This window comes from Macrotis lagotis, chromosome 1 (genome assembly GCF_037893015.1).
Source record: "Macrotis lagotis isolate mMagLag1 chromosome 1, bilby.v1.9.chrom.fasta, whole genome shotgun sequence".
NCBI lineage: Eukaryota > Metazoa > Chordata > Mammalia > Peramelemorphia > Peramelidae > Macrotis > Macrotis lagotis.
In genome coordinates, this window is record NC_133658.1 from 486,729,839 (window position 1) to 486,747,018 (window position 17,180).

Below are 17,180 nucleotides of genomic sequence, written 5' to 3' on the forward strand. Positions count from 1 at the left end.
AAAGTATGGCCAAAGGGCTATCAAACTCTGCATAACCTTTGATCCAATACCATGACTGGGTTTACACCCTGAAGAGATCAAAGAAAAAGGAAAAAACCTAACTGTTCAAAACTATTTGTGGCAGTTCTTTTGTGGTGGAAAAAGAACTGAAAATTGAGGGATGCTCAATTGGGAAATGGCTGAACAAGTATGAAATATGACTGTGATGGAATACTTTAGTACTATAAGAAATGATATGGGGGATGGTTTCAGAAAAACAAAATCACTACATCTATATGAACTGATGCAAAGAGAAGAGAGAAGAATCAGGAGATCATTGTGTATAGTAATAGCAAAGTTATGATTATCAACTATGAAAGACTTGGCTACTCTGATCAATACAATGATCTAAGACAGATCCAAAGGATTCATAATGGAAAATGCTATTTACCTCTAAAGAGAGAACTGATAGACACTGAATACAAATAAAAGTATAATTTTCTTTTCTTATTTCCTTCCTTTCATGATATAGCTAAGGAAACACCTTTTGCATGATTTCACATATAAAATTGATATAATTTTGCTTGCCTCCTCATTGGGTGTGGGGGGGGAGATAAGAGGGATGAAAATCTGGAGCTCAGAATTCAAAAAGAATGTTTATTTTATTTTTAAAAATATTTTTATTTATTTGATATTCCAACATGCAATGATAGTTTTCACCATTTTTTTTTGCAAGGTTTTGAGTTTTGTTGGAGTTTTTTGTCAGGTTTTTGCAAGGCAATGGGGCCCAAGGCCACACAGCTGGGTAATTATTAAGTGTCTGAGGCCTTATTTGGACTCAGGTCCTCCTGACTCCAGGACTAGTGCTCTATCCACTGTGCAACCTAGCCGCCCCTTCAAGGTTTTGAGTTTTACAATTTTCTTCTTCCTTCCCTTCCTTCCCCCATCCCCCTAACAGAAATCAATCTGATATGGACTCTACATGTGTAATTTTGCTAGACAAAGATTCATATTAATCAAAAAACATGTTTAAAACAAATAGCAACTTTAAAAAAAACTAAAAAAGGGGGGCTATGTTTTCTGTCACAATGATAAGCTCCTCCCATAACCAGTTATCAATCTTGAGCCTTGCTTACTCTTTGCAGTCATTGCTCCCACTCAAGCCAGTCATAACTGCCACATTTGGACTATTGGCCATTTATCTTTCCTTAGGTCCTCCAGGCTGCATGGACTGGCCCAATTTCCTCAAAACTTTTTTTTGTTGTTTTTGTATTTTGCAAGGCAATGGAGTTAAGTGACTTGCTCAAGGTCACACAGCTAAGTATTATGAGGCCAGATTTGAACCCTGACTTCAGGGTCAATGCTCTATCCACTGTGCCACCTAGCTGCCTGGGCCATTTATCTTATTAGCTTCATTGGCTTCATGTGTCTGGAAGCTTGTGCTATCTATATGCACATTTTGAAACAAGCCCTCCATTCTACTCTCTTCTGCCCCATAGCAAGAAGGAAAACTCAATTAGCACCTAGGGCCAGCTTTCTTACCCTTGCATATTATACCCTACAGCCAAAAGGAAAACTTTTTTTTTTGCAAGGCAAATGGGGTTAAGTGGCTTGCCCAAGGCCACACAGCTAGGTAATTATTAAGTGTCTGAGGCAGGATTTGAACTCAGGTTCTCCTGACTCCAGGGCCGGTGCTCTATCCACTGGGCAACCTAGCCACCCCTAGCTTTTGGAACTTCTAAAAGTACACTTCTAGAATTTAATCCAGCTCCTCCCTAAAATGACCTTCTTTTTAATTTAATCTCATCATAGGTAATATTAATTGATTGTTACAATAAGCATAAGTATTATAGCTTGGTGTTAGTTTCTTTTTAGTTTCTTTAGCTTGATGGATAAAAACGTCCAAAATAAATGTTCTCCTTTTAAAAAAAAAGTGTTTGAATAAATACCCTGTCCTGCCTGCATCTATGAACATTCCAGATCCAGTTCATATATTCATGAACCTATAGATTTAGAGTGAGGAAAAACCCTGGACCTCCTAAAATTCAAACCCTTAATTTTACAATAAAGAAACTAGAGCTCACAGAGATTAGGTGACTTGCTCAAGGTCATACTAAATATGGCATAGTTAGGATTTGAACCCAGGTCCTCTGTCTTCAGACTCAATTCATTTTCCCTACACTCTTCCATCCCTCCCAGGGCTACAACCTTATAACTAGACAGTTTACAAGCCCTGTACTCCTAGGGCCAGCTTGTGAGCTCTCCTCTCCCTGGACCATTATTTCTCTCAATAAAGGATTGTTTTCCTTCCTTCCCTCATGTTTTCTAGATTTATACAACTACCCATGCATCGAGTTGAATTTCAACAAGAGAAATTTGAGACAAGGGTCTCCTTTCCTGTTTGCCATCACTTCCCACTGTGTCTGAGACTAAGAGAAAAAGTTCTGAGACTGCCACATTAGGTACCCCCAATGGGAAAAAAAAAATCTAGCTGTAGTCTCCTTGAAGGAACTTTTATGTATTGCAGGCTTTACCCCATAAGTAGCATGGAGGAGTAATCATGTGGCTTGAAGTAAGACAACTATCCTAACTCTTTTCCAAAAGACACTTTACTTCTAGCCTACAGGAGAAGCAGAAGGTTAGGGCCAGGAGCTTGGCTACTCTGCTCTCCTCGTATAGAGGTGGGGTATAAGGCTAGAATTATATCTTTAAATTATTGTTAATCTAAGAGATATAGTTTTCAGGTTCAAGCTGATTATTGTTTCTTTAATAGGGGAAGCAGGACTACAAACTTTATATCTAAGGTTTGATTTACCACCAAATACCAATTCCACAATGAACACAGAAAAGAAACCTATTTATCCAAGTCAATAGTAAAACTGAAATCAGATAAAATATATATATAGAACCTGCACTAGATAATAAAGAGTGAAGGAATTCTACTTGGGAACAAATTCAATCAAGAGACAGTTCCAAATTTCACCCAGCTTCTTTAATGTTGGCTTCTTCCCAAAGCCTTTTTTCTTTAGCAACATCAAGTGAAGATGGCACTGACCATCTTCTCTCTCCTAGGTATAAACTAAAAAGTACCTAAAGAGACCATAGTTTCTGTAAAAAAGAGGGTCTCTGAAAAAAAGTCCTTAAAACAATCTCTCCTCTTTAAAGCTCCTGTCAACTCTTAAACACCCCACTCTTGGCCTTGGGGCATTCATCTCCACCTGTGAGTAGAGGATCCCACAAGAATGGGTTTTGGAATATGTCATTCTTAACAATCTGTACATTCCTGCCCTAACTCAGGTACTCCTGATTCCAGGTCCCGTGCTCTATCCATTGTGCCACCTAGCCACCCCAGCATATTATTTTCCATCAAAATCAATCTTCACAAACCCTACCTTCTCTCTATCTCTTCTTCTTAAAAAAAAGTGGACAGGGTTTCAGAGTGAGGACTGTCTCTAATGACTTGTAGGCATGGTTGGAAGAAATACTTGATCCCTTTGTGACAGTGGAGATAATAAATATTTATTAAGAGCCTACTATTTGTCAGGTACTTGGAGATACCAAGTATCCAAGAAAAGACAGTTCCTAGCCTCAAGAAGTTTACAATCTAGTGGAGGAAGACAACACAAAAGAAAGCTGAAAAGGGCTGGGGGAGGTACTTTACAGATGAGAAAAGGATGGAGGAGTCAGAGTTGTCCCACATCAGGACAGCCAGGTAGGAAATGAAGTTCCAAGAGGAGCATTTGCCTTAAATGGATGTTTTAGAGTTCATGGCTCCACCCTTCAGTCAAAGGGGGCCCAGGTTAGTAATGAGATCAAATTCCAAGGCAGATGAAATTTTACAAGATAATTAGGTTTTTCCAATAATGAATTTCCCTGGGGAATGGTGATAAGGTGATTGACTGATGATAATCCATGTAGACAATGATATTGGTTTCACTCTGGTCCTCTGATGACAGCCTTGGTTTCATCAAGCCTGGAGTTCAAATCTGGACTCTGATACTTACTAGTTGTATGATTCTGGGAAAGTCATTTAACCCTGTTTGCCTCAGTTTCCTCATCTGGAAAAGGAGCTAGAGAAGAAAGTGGCAAATCACTCCAGTATCTTTGCCAAAAAACTCCAAATGAGGACACAAAGAGTCAGGCACAATTTAAATGACTCAATAACAATAACAACAAACCCTATATAGAGAAAGGTTTTGTGAGGTGTTTCTCTAACCCTCCACTCCTCCAAACAAAAGAGATAATTGAGGAAGTTGAAAAATTGCTGAGTATCAAAAACTGATTCAATCTGCATAGTGATAAGATTTCAGGTCATCAGAAGTGATATTTCCCAGAAACCAAGTGGAGTAGCTGGTGAAAAATGTAAATTTCTAAACCCTCTCTAAAGAAAGGCATAGGAGGCTCTTCTATGAAGAGGTAAAATGTATTTGCACATTCAATTAGATATAGATTGAACTAAGGTTTTGTTTTTGCATCTCCATTGTATAGCCTGGAACAGACTTAAATGTTTGCTGATTGTTGGCTGATTGGGGATTACAAATTAATATGTTATAATTCTAATCAATTCATCAATAGAAATCTCTGGAGTTTGTGAAGAGGAAATGACCAGGAGGAACAAAGAATGACTTTGGCTCAAGGGTCTGTCTGGTTGACATATGTCACTCATCCACAGCAGAAGTAGTTTTTAGGAAAATTTTAGATAAAGCAGCAACATCTACATAAGATTAGTGAAGGCAGGCTTACAGGAAGAAGAATGGTATTTCCATGACTAATATTGCTAGGCAGATTCTTGTTTCCTTACTTTTATTATATAATATTATATCAGATGAAAGCAATCTGAAGAGATTTGAATAGAAAGTTAAAAACTGCAGAGTTAAACTGAATTTCTTAGAAGCTATGATCCATGGAAACAACTTATTATTTAAGAATTGTATTAAAAAATAACTTCAATTTTGAGTAATATATTAGCTATTGCAAACATTTTTGAAAAAACCTCATTAAAGTTCACACCCATTTACTGCTAAAGGCTGACAAAGATTGATATCAATTTAAAATTTATGTATGTAACAAAGCAGAGTTATTAATGTGTAGTAATAATGTACTGTCAAAAAAAAGACCACCTATGATAAAATTTTCCAAATGGTAGATAAGAAAGCTAAAGAAAACACTTTAAAAAATAGAGAACATAGTTTATAAAAATGTCAAAATCAGAAGCAATATGTTTTAGTTATGAGGTCTCAATGTAGTCAAATATGAATGTGCTTCTTTCAATGAAGCATGGTTTTTCATTAATCATATGAATCATAGAGATGGAAAGAACTTTTGATTATACCTTGTACCATTCCTTTACTTTATAGATGAGGAAATTGAGGTTCCCCAAAATGAAGTACTTGGCAAAAGGTCACAGTCAGGTAAAAGCAAAGCTAGAAATAAGATGAAGGCAGGTAGGTGGCACTGTGGATACAGCAAGAAGACCTTAGTTCAACTCTAGCCTCACCCACTTACTAGCTCTGTGATCCTGGGCAAGTTACTTTTGTTTGCCTTAAACCACTGGAGAAGGTAATAACAAACTCTTCTACGATCTTTGCCAAGAAAATCCCAAATGGGGTAAAAAAGATTTGGACATGAATGAAAAAAATGACTGAACAACAGAAAAATAAGATATAGATCTCCTGACTATTAAATCCAGTGTCCTATCCATTCTAGCTTGACTTGTATTGCTCTGCGTGAAATTATATTATTTCAGGAAGACAATTAAGTATCTTAGTATAGAGGCACTATGGCAGAGTGGATACAGGGCTGGTCTCCAAGTCAAGAAGATGGATTCAAGTCCCACTTTTGATTCATAGTGGCTGTGTAATCCTGGACAAGTCACTTAACTTCTCAGTGGAACAAATTTCTGTCTAAAAATTTCAGGATAACCATTTTTACCATCTTTACCAGTAGAGGGAGCGTTACCACTGAAACCACAAGTCTGAACCAAATTAAAAAAAAAAAAAAGAAAAACCCCAAACATAGCATTTAGAGAGATCTACATAAAGTTTTCTATCATATCAGATATCATATCATAGCATCTATCATATCAGAAGAATACAGAAGAGGGTTATTGTTGCTTATAGAATAGAATATCAGACTGCTATATTGCTTAATCATTAGATTGTTTACCTTTTTCTGAATCCAAGTCTTTGGACTGAGTGGTGGGGGAAAGAAAAGAAACTTAAATTGAAAACGAACAGGATCTCAGAGCTAATTTCTCCTCACTCTGAAACTCATCTTTGTTTATTTGAGCTTATAATCACATTATCTTTGAGTTCAAGGAAGCATCTCAGATACTTTGACAAACTTGTCACAATAAGCAAGAATGGTTATCTGCATTCTATAGATTTCTGAAAATAACATATGAACAAGACCTTCCACTTCAAAAGCACCCAAATTTATGGTGGATGGAATCTTCAAATTCTATTGCTGTCAAAGTTTAATTATTAACTCATGCAAAACTTATCACAGGTTTACATACAGTTCATGCCCAATAAAACTTTGTTGACCAATATAGCTTGCCATAGGGAGCATTAATGCCAACCTTGTCTTCCAAAAGTGCAGATCATATCCTTTTAGAAGAAATGAAAAAAAATGCAGATACAGCCCAAAAAGGCAAAAGAATGATGATACCCACGATGAGAAAGGAAAAAAGGCAATAAGTCAGATACTTTCCCAAACAGACACAGATTGAACTAAAGTCACTTTTAGGTCAATTTTCTCCTTTCCATGCAAAAGGCTATCCCATTGCTCCTACTTATGGTATCACTGTGATAAGTCACAGTGGAGCCCAGTTCTCCCACATCTGCTTCAAAAAAGATCAAAAAAGCAGTACTTGACTATGAAATCCAAATACTTTCATCTAGTCCAGGATTTCTAAAAAAGAGAAGCTAAGTGGATACTTAGTCCTTGCCCTGGGGTCAGGAAGACTCATCTTCTCGAGTTCAAATCCATGTAACCCTGGGGAAATCTCTTAACCCTGTTTGCCTTAGTTTTCTCATCTGTAAAATAAACTGAAAAAAGAAATGACAAACCACTCCATCATTATCTTTGTCAAGAAAATCCCAAATGAGGTCATGAGTAGTTGGACAGACAGAAATAACTGAACAACAAGCCTCCTGGGCTTGGTACAGTGTCTGGCACTTAATATATATTTAATAAATCTTTATTATTATACTTCTGCTTTTGTGGTCCAACTTAGTCCTGTCTGACTCATTTGGGGTTTTCTTGGCAAAGATACTAGAGTGGTTTTGCCATTCCTTTCTCTAGTTCATATTACAGATGAGTAAACTAAGGCAAATAGGATTAATTGACTTGCCTGGGACAACACAGCTAGTAAGTGTCTGAGACAGATTTGAATTCAGACTCCAGTCTTGGCACTCTATCAACTGCACCATCTAACTGCTCCTTAATTCTGATAATCAAACTTTTTTGATAGTCATGAACCTCCATCAACTCAGATTGAATTTTGGAGTCAACTTTAGTTTTTCTCAAATGAATTTTTAAGCTAAATTTCCTCTAACTTGTAACTTGAATTTTTAAACCCAAATAAAAATCAAATACTTATTTCCATTAATTTTCATCTTGAGAGAATTACAAAATCACAGCATCTTGAAGCTGGATTGAATCTTATTGACAATCACAGATTAGGAAACAGGATCAGATCAGTAAGGTGATTTGGGCCGTGTCACATGTCTAACTATAATGGTATACCAGGATTAGATGATGGTGAGAGAGGGAGAGGTGGGAGGGAGGGAGGGGGAGAGAGAGAGAGAGAGAGAGAGAGAGAGAGAGAGAGAGAGAGAGAGAGAGAGAGAGAGAGAGAGAGAGAGACATGGACAGAGTAAGGTTTTGGTTTGGTTTTATTATATGATTGACATTTTTATCTGGGTAAAACAAGAGAACAAATACAAGTCCTTACCCTCATGGAGCTTTCTTTCTAATAGGAAAAGACAACAAAAGGAAACTGGAAAGGAACCAGGCTGAGGTCAGACAGCTGGTGAAGAGTTTAAAAAGTCCATAGAGTGAATTTATGAATGAAGTGAATCATTTCTAATATCCCTCCTCAAATAGTGGTTGGGGCAATGATTAATTGCTTCTCTGTTACTTTTGTTCTATCTTATTGATTGAGTTCTTTTTGAACTCCATTCTATTTTTATAGATTTTAAAAAAAATCTATCTTAGCCATTTCTCCCCACTCCCTCCCTCAGCTGTATATCTGATAATTTAGTCTTTGATAGTTTTTAAGTCACTGATAACATTTTTGAACAGACTTAGGGGTGAGGACAGAGTCCTGGACTTTCACACTATAAATCTTCCTCCAAAATGACTTTGATCCATTAATCATAAAGTTATGAAAAGCTCTGTTTACAGCCTTATTTCATTACAAATATCAGTAGCATTTTGCTATTTATCAGTAAAATTGGAAGCTAGTTTGTATTAGGGATCAATAATTTCCTTTCTGTAATTGCCAGAATTTAAGGAATATGCCTCATAACACCAGATTGTTTAATAGTCTCAGTTGGATGAATAGCTCTATATGTATACCTAATTAGACCATGTACAGAGAGAGCAAGAGTGAGAGAGAGAGAGAGAGAGAGAGAGAGAGAGAGAGAGATTGATTTTAAAGACTTTCATTCATTATTTATTGACCATTTGCTATATGTTTAGCACTGTCTTATTTTTTTTTTTTAGCAAAACCAAGAAGTGTAAAACATGAGCTTAAAAGTTTTAATCTGGGGGGAGGTTAGGTGGCATAGTGAATAAAGCACCAGCTTTGGAGTCAGGAGTACCTGGGTTCAAATCTGGTCTCAGACACTTAATAATTACCTAGCTGTGTGGCCTTGGGCAAGCCTCTTAACCCCATTTGCCTTGCAAAAGGCTAAAAAACAAAACAAAAATGAAACAAAAGTTTTAATCTGGTTTGGCAAACAAGGTACATACACATGAAGTCAACAACAAGTAACCCTTTTCACACACTCCCTTTCATATAGCCTCCCAGCTAAACTGGACTATTCGCTCCCCAAACTCAGTATACCTTGTCCCTTTTCTTTGTGGATTACATTTTGGCATACATAGCTCTAATAGACAGGAAGTTTTTTCTTGCATCAAACTAACATTGGTCTTTTTGCAACCTTTAAATATTGTTCTTGACAAAACTGAGATTGTATGACTCAATTCCCACAAGCCATATGCCCTGCCCGGAAAACACTCCTCACTCATCTTTGCCTTTCAGAGTCCCTAGGCTCAGTACAGGTGCTATCATTTCTGACTTCTTCCCAGAAGTTCCTATTCTTATTCTCCTAACTATTCCTAGTGGCTTGGATCTCTCTCTGTTATTCCTTCACTCCCTCTCTATTTATGCACCATATTTCTCGCCTTGCTAAATCTGCCTAGTTAAATAAAATTATAAACTTTTTGACATCATGGAATCTTTCATTATTATTTTCAGAAAAAAAAATTGCCTACATTCTTACAGCCTTCAGGTAAATGTCTCCTTTCTTCTCTGCTCTTAGACCATGACCATAGTTACACTGATCATACCTTCAGCAAGGTGTGGCCATCCCTAGCAATGCCCCATCCTGATAATATCAGGTCACACTGAAGACTCAGTGAAAAACTTCCTCTTGCTTCTATGGAGAGAGCGGTTTTGTTTCATGTAGAAAAACAACTTCCCAGTGCTCAGTCCTTAGAGTTCCTGATCCACCTGACCTGTCCATGAACAAACAGGTAAAATCTGTTTTTTCTTTCAGAGACCAAGCTGGTTTTGGTGGCTAAAATAGTAGCAAATATTCAAAATGCATCCTATATCCTAGTATAAAAGACTGTCACAATATTATTGCTTCTCCAGAAAAGACATACATAGATACACATACTTTAATAATAGAGGAAACTGGATTTCTTTGAAGTGCTGTAGAAGTATATATGTATACACACACACACACACACACACACACACACACACATATATATATATATAGAGAGAGAGAGAGAGAGTGTGTCTTTTTTAAGTGAAGCAGAAAGATGTTGGATGATAACAAAAACAAAAATAAAATTCTATTCAAGTAATTTCAACCATCCTTAAAATAAACTTTAAAGGCAGTAGGGTACAATGGAATTATTGCTGGCTTTAGAATTACAGGGCCTGGATTCAAATTCTAGCTCTGCCACTTACTCCTGGACAAGTAACACCTTCTCTGGGTCTCAGTTCCTCATTTTTGAAATGAGACAGTTAGATTAGATAACTTCTGAGATCTTTTTCAACCCTAAACCTTTGATCTTATGATTTCTGAAAAATTGGTTTGAAGATGTTATCTCTAAATTCAATTCATTAAGTGGTCTTTTACATGCACAGGAAATATAGTGATTGTAAAAAATATATATATAATATTTTATCCTTCCCTTTCTAGAATTTATGATCTAGGAGAGGATCTCATATGCACAGAAACAATAATATATAGATTAGAAAATCTAAGTAAAGTGCTATGGAACACATGAAAGAGAAAAGGTCAGTACTACTAACATGGGTGGGGGGAGAAAGGTGAAAGAGAAAGGAAAAAGCTTCTTGGAGTTTGCCTTTAAAGGATGGGCAATAATTGCAAAGGCAGGGAAAGAAGGCATTCAGAGCAGAGGGAATCAGAAGAGAAAGGTACAAATTTGGAAAGTAGAGACTGTGTGCTTGCACTGATGAATAGTTCAGTTTTCCAAGAACATAAATATGCCTTAAAATGAGATTTCTTTGAAAAGAAAAACAAATGTGTTAGTATATAATTTTCAAAAATTATAAAACTCATATGTGGTTTGTTCACATTTGGAGAGAAAAAATGCAGCCACTATTTGGACAAATTTAGTCCAAATAAAAGACAACATGGCAAAATGCATAGAGGGTTGGCTTTAGAAAACAGACTAGAATTCAGATCTGGTCATATCTGTTACATTGGGCAAATTCTTAAGCTCTTAAGTAATTCTCTAAGACCATAAATTACAGGTGAATTGAAAAGCTGTGTTAACTGCAGGATTTTCCACAGTGTTTCCCAACAAGTCAAATGATGGGTCTGTCACCTTTTCCCTTCACCCCCAAGAGGAGAAACAAAAAAAGATATTTATTTAAAAACCACTTTATTATTTGAAGCCAATGAGAAGGGTTAAGCTTAAGTATATAGATTCTCAAGTTAAGAATTTGTTTTGTGAATCACGTATATATAAACAAGAGTATACAATTTAGTATAAATTCTTCCCCCCCCAAATCCCTGTCTTACATTACTGAAATTCTACTCAACCAGGTAGAATAGTCCAACTCACATTCAACTCTTTCAATAGTCCTCTGATCCTCCTAACTGGATGCCATCTCTCTAATACATACACAAACACAATGATAATTTCAGTCTCCTCATATTAAGTTTGAAGTGCAACTCCTTTTTTATTTGCATGTAAGTTTTTACTCACTCAATGATTGTTTTATCTTATCTTTTATCTTATTTTTGGTTTGGTTTTATTGCGTAACTGACATTTGAGAAGTTACTGAAAAGTTACATTTTATTTGTAAGTTACCGGAGTGGAGAAAAATTAGTGAAGAAATCTATTATAAACTTATATAGAATTATTAAATCAAAAATGAAAAGAAAAGCTTGAAACACTGGAGAGCTAATTTAGGAGTAGAATTTACATAAAATTTTGTAATGGCCTTCTTTATAATTCCTGCATGAGATGACAAGGATAATAAACACTTTACTGTCCATTTTACTATAATACTAAATTTTTATTTAAATTAATATGTATATGAAGGCACCATCTGATGTGAGGTACAACTGAATTTTTAACAAGTTTTTCTCCTGATTTAAATGATAAGGTAATAAATTATCATTAAAAATAAGTTCAGTATGCATGTCATAAAAATGACTTCAAATCCTGGAGGCTTAATTTATCTGAAATGCTATACAATTTGACATTTCCACATCACACCAGATGCAAATTTTGTTTTCTTCAGTTGCCTGATGGCATGTCCCAAAATCTATTAATAAAAATATATAACACTGCTACTCTGTACACTCAGAGATTCAAAATATATCTGAAATTTAGACAATGTACTCTTCTTTTCCCTCACCCCCAATGCCTGTCTGAAAATTCTACTGAAATTCTACTCAGCCAGGTAGAATAGTCCAACCCATGTACACCTCTTTCAGTAGTCATCTGATTCTCCCAACTAGATGTCATTTCACTAAGCTTTCAGCAACTTATATCATCAGTAAAAGGTTGGTAGATAAGTAATATCATTCCCATTGTACAGATGAGGAAAGAAAATATATATCACTCCACTGCTAGAATAAAAGCTCAACAAGGACAAGAGTATATCATATTTATATTTTCTTCAGCATGTTCTTCTTTAAGAGGTAGCTAGGAGGCATAGTGTTTAGAGTACTAGCATTACCTAATTTAAATCTGGCCTCAAGACATTTACTAACTGTGTGACTTTAGGTTAATCACTTAATACCAACTGCCTTTGAAAAGAGTAATAATCTGTATGACTTGAAATAGATTTTTTTTAATTTGGGTATTTGTGTTTATACTCCCATAGCAAAAGAACAACAACCTCTAATACCAAGTCGACCAAAAATAAAAGCAGATTAGACTACAGAATCTCTAAATGGTTATTTCTAGCTCTAAATCTACATGTGATATTATGATCCCCAAAAAACTGACATGGGTCATGGTGTAGTAGGAAGAATAAGGAACTTGGAACCCTGGGGGTGAGTCCTAGTTCTGCCATGAACCTGGTTGACTTTGGGCAAATCTTTTAACCTTTCTGTGCCTCAGTTTCTTCATCTGGACAATATTACTTATGCTTCTAACCTTACAATGACATCTTAAGGAAAGTTCTTTGTAAAGCACTAAGAGCTATAGAAATAAAATAATTTATTAGATTAATAATTAATTAATTTAATTTAAGATATTATCACATAGAAATTATTACATTAAAATATATTACATAGAAAAAAATCTTTCTTTTCATATTATATGATAAGGTTCATATAGAACAAATACTGCTATTATTCTTTATATCTAATATTTTGTGGACTATTGCCCAGATGAATTAAATTGCTTTTTGTAATTGAATAAAGGAATTAGTTTTATAAGCTCATCTATAAATGCACTAAAAGCATTCCTATTATAAACTTTATCAGCAGAGCAGACCGTATGATGAAGATGATACATACCTCATCTTATTATCAGGTGATTTTGATTTCTTCTGCTTGGCCTCTTAATTTTAAAATGTTTTAATTTCACCCAGTTTATAGATTATGAGTATTTTGTATGGTAACATCAATTAAATCTATTACCACAGATACTAGGGCAACTAGGTAGCACAGTGAATAGAGTGCTAAGTCTAAAATTAGGAAGATTCATCTTTCTGGGTTCAAATCTGTTCTCAGACACTTATTAGCTATGTGATCCTGGGCAAAGTCACTTAGTCCTGCTTGCCTCAGTTTTGCAAAATGAGCTTGAGAAGGGAATGGAAAACCACTCCAGTATCTTTGCCAAAAAAACCCTAATTGGGTCAGAAAGGATTGGACATGACAGAAAATGACTGAACAACAAAACATAGCTACTGTATTTAATACTATAATTATCACCATAAAAATTACTATATAATCATTTTGCCAAGCTAAATATTTTCTACTTTGGGAGCTGAAATATATTTTTGACTATCTACATTAAACAAATTTGCTGGAAACTTGCCAGATCTACATTTAACTTTATGTTGGGCACATAGCAAAATGAACTAAGGTAAAGAACTCACATTAGGCTGAAATAACCCTATAGTAGAACTTATGACCTTGTGTGCAATATACATAACCTTTCATTCTAAAGATAATCAGTTCAGGTATTGCAAACAAACAAACAAGGAAAAAAATATCCTCAAAAATTAAAGGGTACATATTTAAATAGCCTGGACAAATCTCGGAGGAACAAGACCACCTATGTCCTTTCTCTTCCTTCTGCCCTCATCAAGTGCATTTGGATAACCTGTTTAAGGCATATACACATTAAAACTATGAATCATTATTTGCATTCAAGGACTTTGTATTCAAACTACTGCAAAACATATTTCATTTTGAAATCAGCTGAGTGATTAGCCAGCATATCTGTCCTATAAAGATAATACAGGTTAAAATCTCATCATTTGTCTCCAGAATAGCAAATAGGGTTTATGTAAGGGAATGCACCTAGAGAACACCAAGGCTTAGATTAGGTTTCTACGGTGTGGTCAGTCATAATTAAAACACAAAAGGGATGCCTGAAGCTAGTTATTTAACAAATCACTGAATCTGCTTATGTGACAAGGTGATCTACAGCTATTGTTCAGTACAGAGGCATCTCTCTCTCTCTCTCACTCATATTCTCTCTCTCACTCATTCATTCTCTCTCTCTCTCTCTCTCTCTCTCTCTCTCTCTCTCTCTCTCTCTCTCTCTCTCCCCCCCTGTTTCTATGTCTACTAGACCATACCCTCTCCTCAACTCCTCCCTTTCCACCTGCTCTTTTCTTTTGTTTTGACAAGGTCATCCCAGAAGCTCCAAGTGCCAGCTCAAGCTCTAACCTGGAGTCAGCCCGGATGCATTGGTAAAATGTAGCCATCTTTCCGATTGCAGACCAAGCCTTCAACTCTTTCATCCTTCCAGAGACCAGCAGCAGAGAGAACAGGGTACCTCTCTATGTCTTTCTCCAGAGCAGTAAAAGAAGGCTCCTGGCACACCACAGGCCATGCTTATTGACAGCTCTTCTTCCGTGTTTCTCCTCCAAAAAACTCAGCAGCCAGACCCAGCATCGCCCACAGGTTGCAAGCACTCTCGAGGAAGTGTGGACTCTGCCAAGCCCAGCCAAGCCCAGCCCATGGGGCTTTTGACTGGCCCAGTGAGATCTCCTGGGGAAAGAGTGTTGGCAACAGTATCTACCTGGTAAACATACTCTGCACTTCCTGATTTCACTCAGAGCCCCAAAGAGAGAGTAAAGAAAGAATGGCTCTCCAAGAAGCTGGTTCCTTTCTTTAAGCATTTAGTTGAGCTGATTGGCATAGTTACCATTCATGAAATATAACAAACATAGGCTTTGTTTTATTGCACTCACTGCAGGTGAGGGTGAAAGGCAATGATGGGTGAGGTCACATTCCAGGTCTCATCTAGGGCTAATCCTAATAAGAATTAGGAACTAATGTCTGGGAGTATCCAAAAGAGAAAAGGGGCATAACCCAAGCCCATTCTACCTCCTCATTCATATAAACTTCAATCTTGGTCTAAGTTAAAATACAGAATACATTTTTTCTCCAATTGTTACTACACTTTTTTCCCTAGTTTTGATTTGTTGTCAGTCATTTCAACTGTGTCCAACTCGTCATAACCTATTTGGGGTTTTCTTGGCAGAGATATTGGAGTGCCATTTCCTTCTCCAGCTCATTTTACAGGAAACTGATGCAACAAAGTTAAGTGATTTGCCCAGGCTCACATAACTACTAAGGGTCTAAGGCCAGATTTGAACTCATGAAGTTGAACCTTTCTGACCTCACCTGGTATTCTATCCATTATACCATTTAGCTGCCGTCTAGCTTTTGCACATTTTTCAAATTGATACACTAAGTTCTTTTCCTGCTTCATTCCTACAATATTCCCACAAATACTCTATAGACTTTTGGTTGATATTTTCTAAAGGCAGCATGGAGATGTAGAGAGGGAGTCAGTCTCAGAAGCCAAAAAACCTATATTCAAAAGTAGCTGATTTTTCCAGGCTTTGTCTTAAAACTTATCCTTCCAAATCTTCCTTCCCTTCTTTTTTCCTTTCCTATTGCTATGATAGTACCATCCTGCCAATCACCCAGGATGGGATCCTCAATTCCTCTTTCACTATCAGTCCAGATAATCAACTTATTGCCAAATCATGTTGTTTCCTCCCTTAGAACATCTCTCAAATGTGTCCTCTCTCTACCCACATAGCTACCAAGCTGGTGTAGGACTTTAAAACCTTATTCCTGAACTACTGGTATAGTTTTATGTTTGGTCTTCATGATTCATGCCTCTTTTCACTAAAACCATACTATGTTTGTCTGTCAAAGTAATCTTCAATCAATCAACAAACATTTATTAAGTGCCTACCACAAGGCACTGTGCTAAGTGCTGAGGATACAAAGAGGCAAAAGATAGTCCCTACCCCCAAGAAGCTCACAATCTAAGGGACACAACAAGCAAATATATATATATATATATATATATATATATACACACACACACACACACACACACACACACACACACACACACGTACTGCCAGGAAAGGCAGTGGGTTTAGATGAAGCAAGAGAGTAATCCAGGCATTGGGGATGGACAGAAAAAAATACCTGGAGCTGAGAGATGGAGTTCCCATTCAAGGAAAAGCAAGGAGGCCAATGTCTCTGGAACTTCCCCCAGGGATGGAAAGAAGGTGGAAGATTGAAAAGGTGGGGATGAGCTAGACTATGAAGAACTTTCAACACTAGAAGATTTTGTATTTGATCCTGAGGATGATAAGAGCTTATTGGAGTGTACTGGGTTAAGTGGTTGAAGTGGTCAGACCCATGCTCTAGGAAAATCACTTTGGTTCCTGAATGAAAGATGTATTAGAATGGGAAGACACTTGAAGCAGGCAGACCTACCAACAGGCTATTGCAATAGTTCAGGTGTGAGGTGATAAGGGTTTGCACTAGGGTGAAGGCAATATAATAGGAGGGGATGAGCAAATTTAAGAGATGTTGCAAGGTGAAATCAATAGACCTTGGTAATGGATTGCATATGATGAATGAGAGATAGTGGAGGGTGAGGATATCATTAGTTTGCAAGTCTGAGTGATTAGGAGGAACAGTAATAGGTAAATTGAGAGGGAGAAGAGACAATTTAGGGGGAAGGATAATGAATTCAGTTTTGGACATGTTGAGTTTGATATCTAGTTTGAGGTGTTTGAAGGACAGTTGGATATGTGAGATTAGAGGTGAACAGAGGGGTTGGGGCAGGTTAGGTAGATTTGAGAATTACAGGCATAGAGATAACAATTAACTGCAAGGAAGTTGTTGAGATCAATCAAGGGACCAGGACTGAGTCTGTTATACACAGTTAATAGGTGAGACCTGGAATAGGATTTAGCA

At 36.7% G+C, this 17,180-nt stretch overlaps 1 protein-coding gene across 5 annotated transcripts in view; it reads right to left on the reverse strand.

The window, feature by feature from the left end:
* CRACDL (CRACD like) overlaps positions 1-17,180 on the reverse strand; it is a 203,586-nt gene that overhangs the window by 48,649 nt on the left and 137,757 nt on the right. Inside the window, exon 1 of one of the 5 annotated variants that reach the window (XM_074213748.1) lies at positions 14,613-16,183. The exons of the other annotated variants lie outside the window; for them this stretch is intronic. Within the exon in view, the coding sequence (XP_074069849.1) occupies positions 14,613-14,686 (74 nt within the window). The 5' untranslated portion in view covers positions 14,687-16,183. Of the gene's footprint in view, positions 1-14,612; positions 16,184-17,180 lie in introns of those variants that run through there. 5 annotated transcript variants of the gene reach the window in all.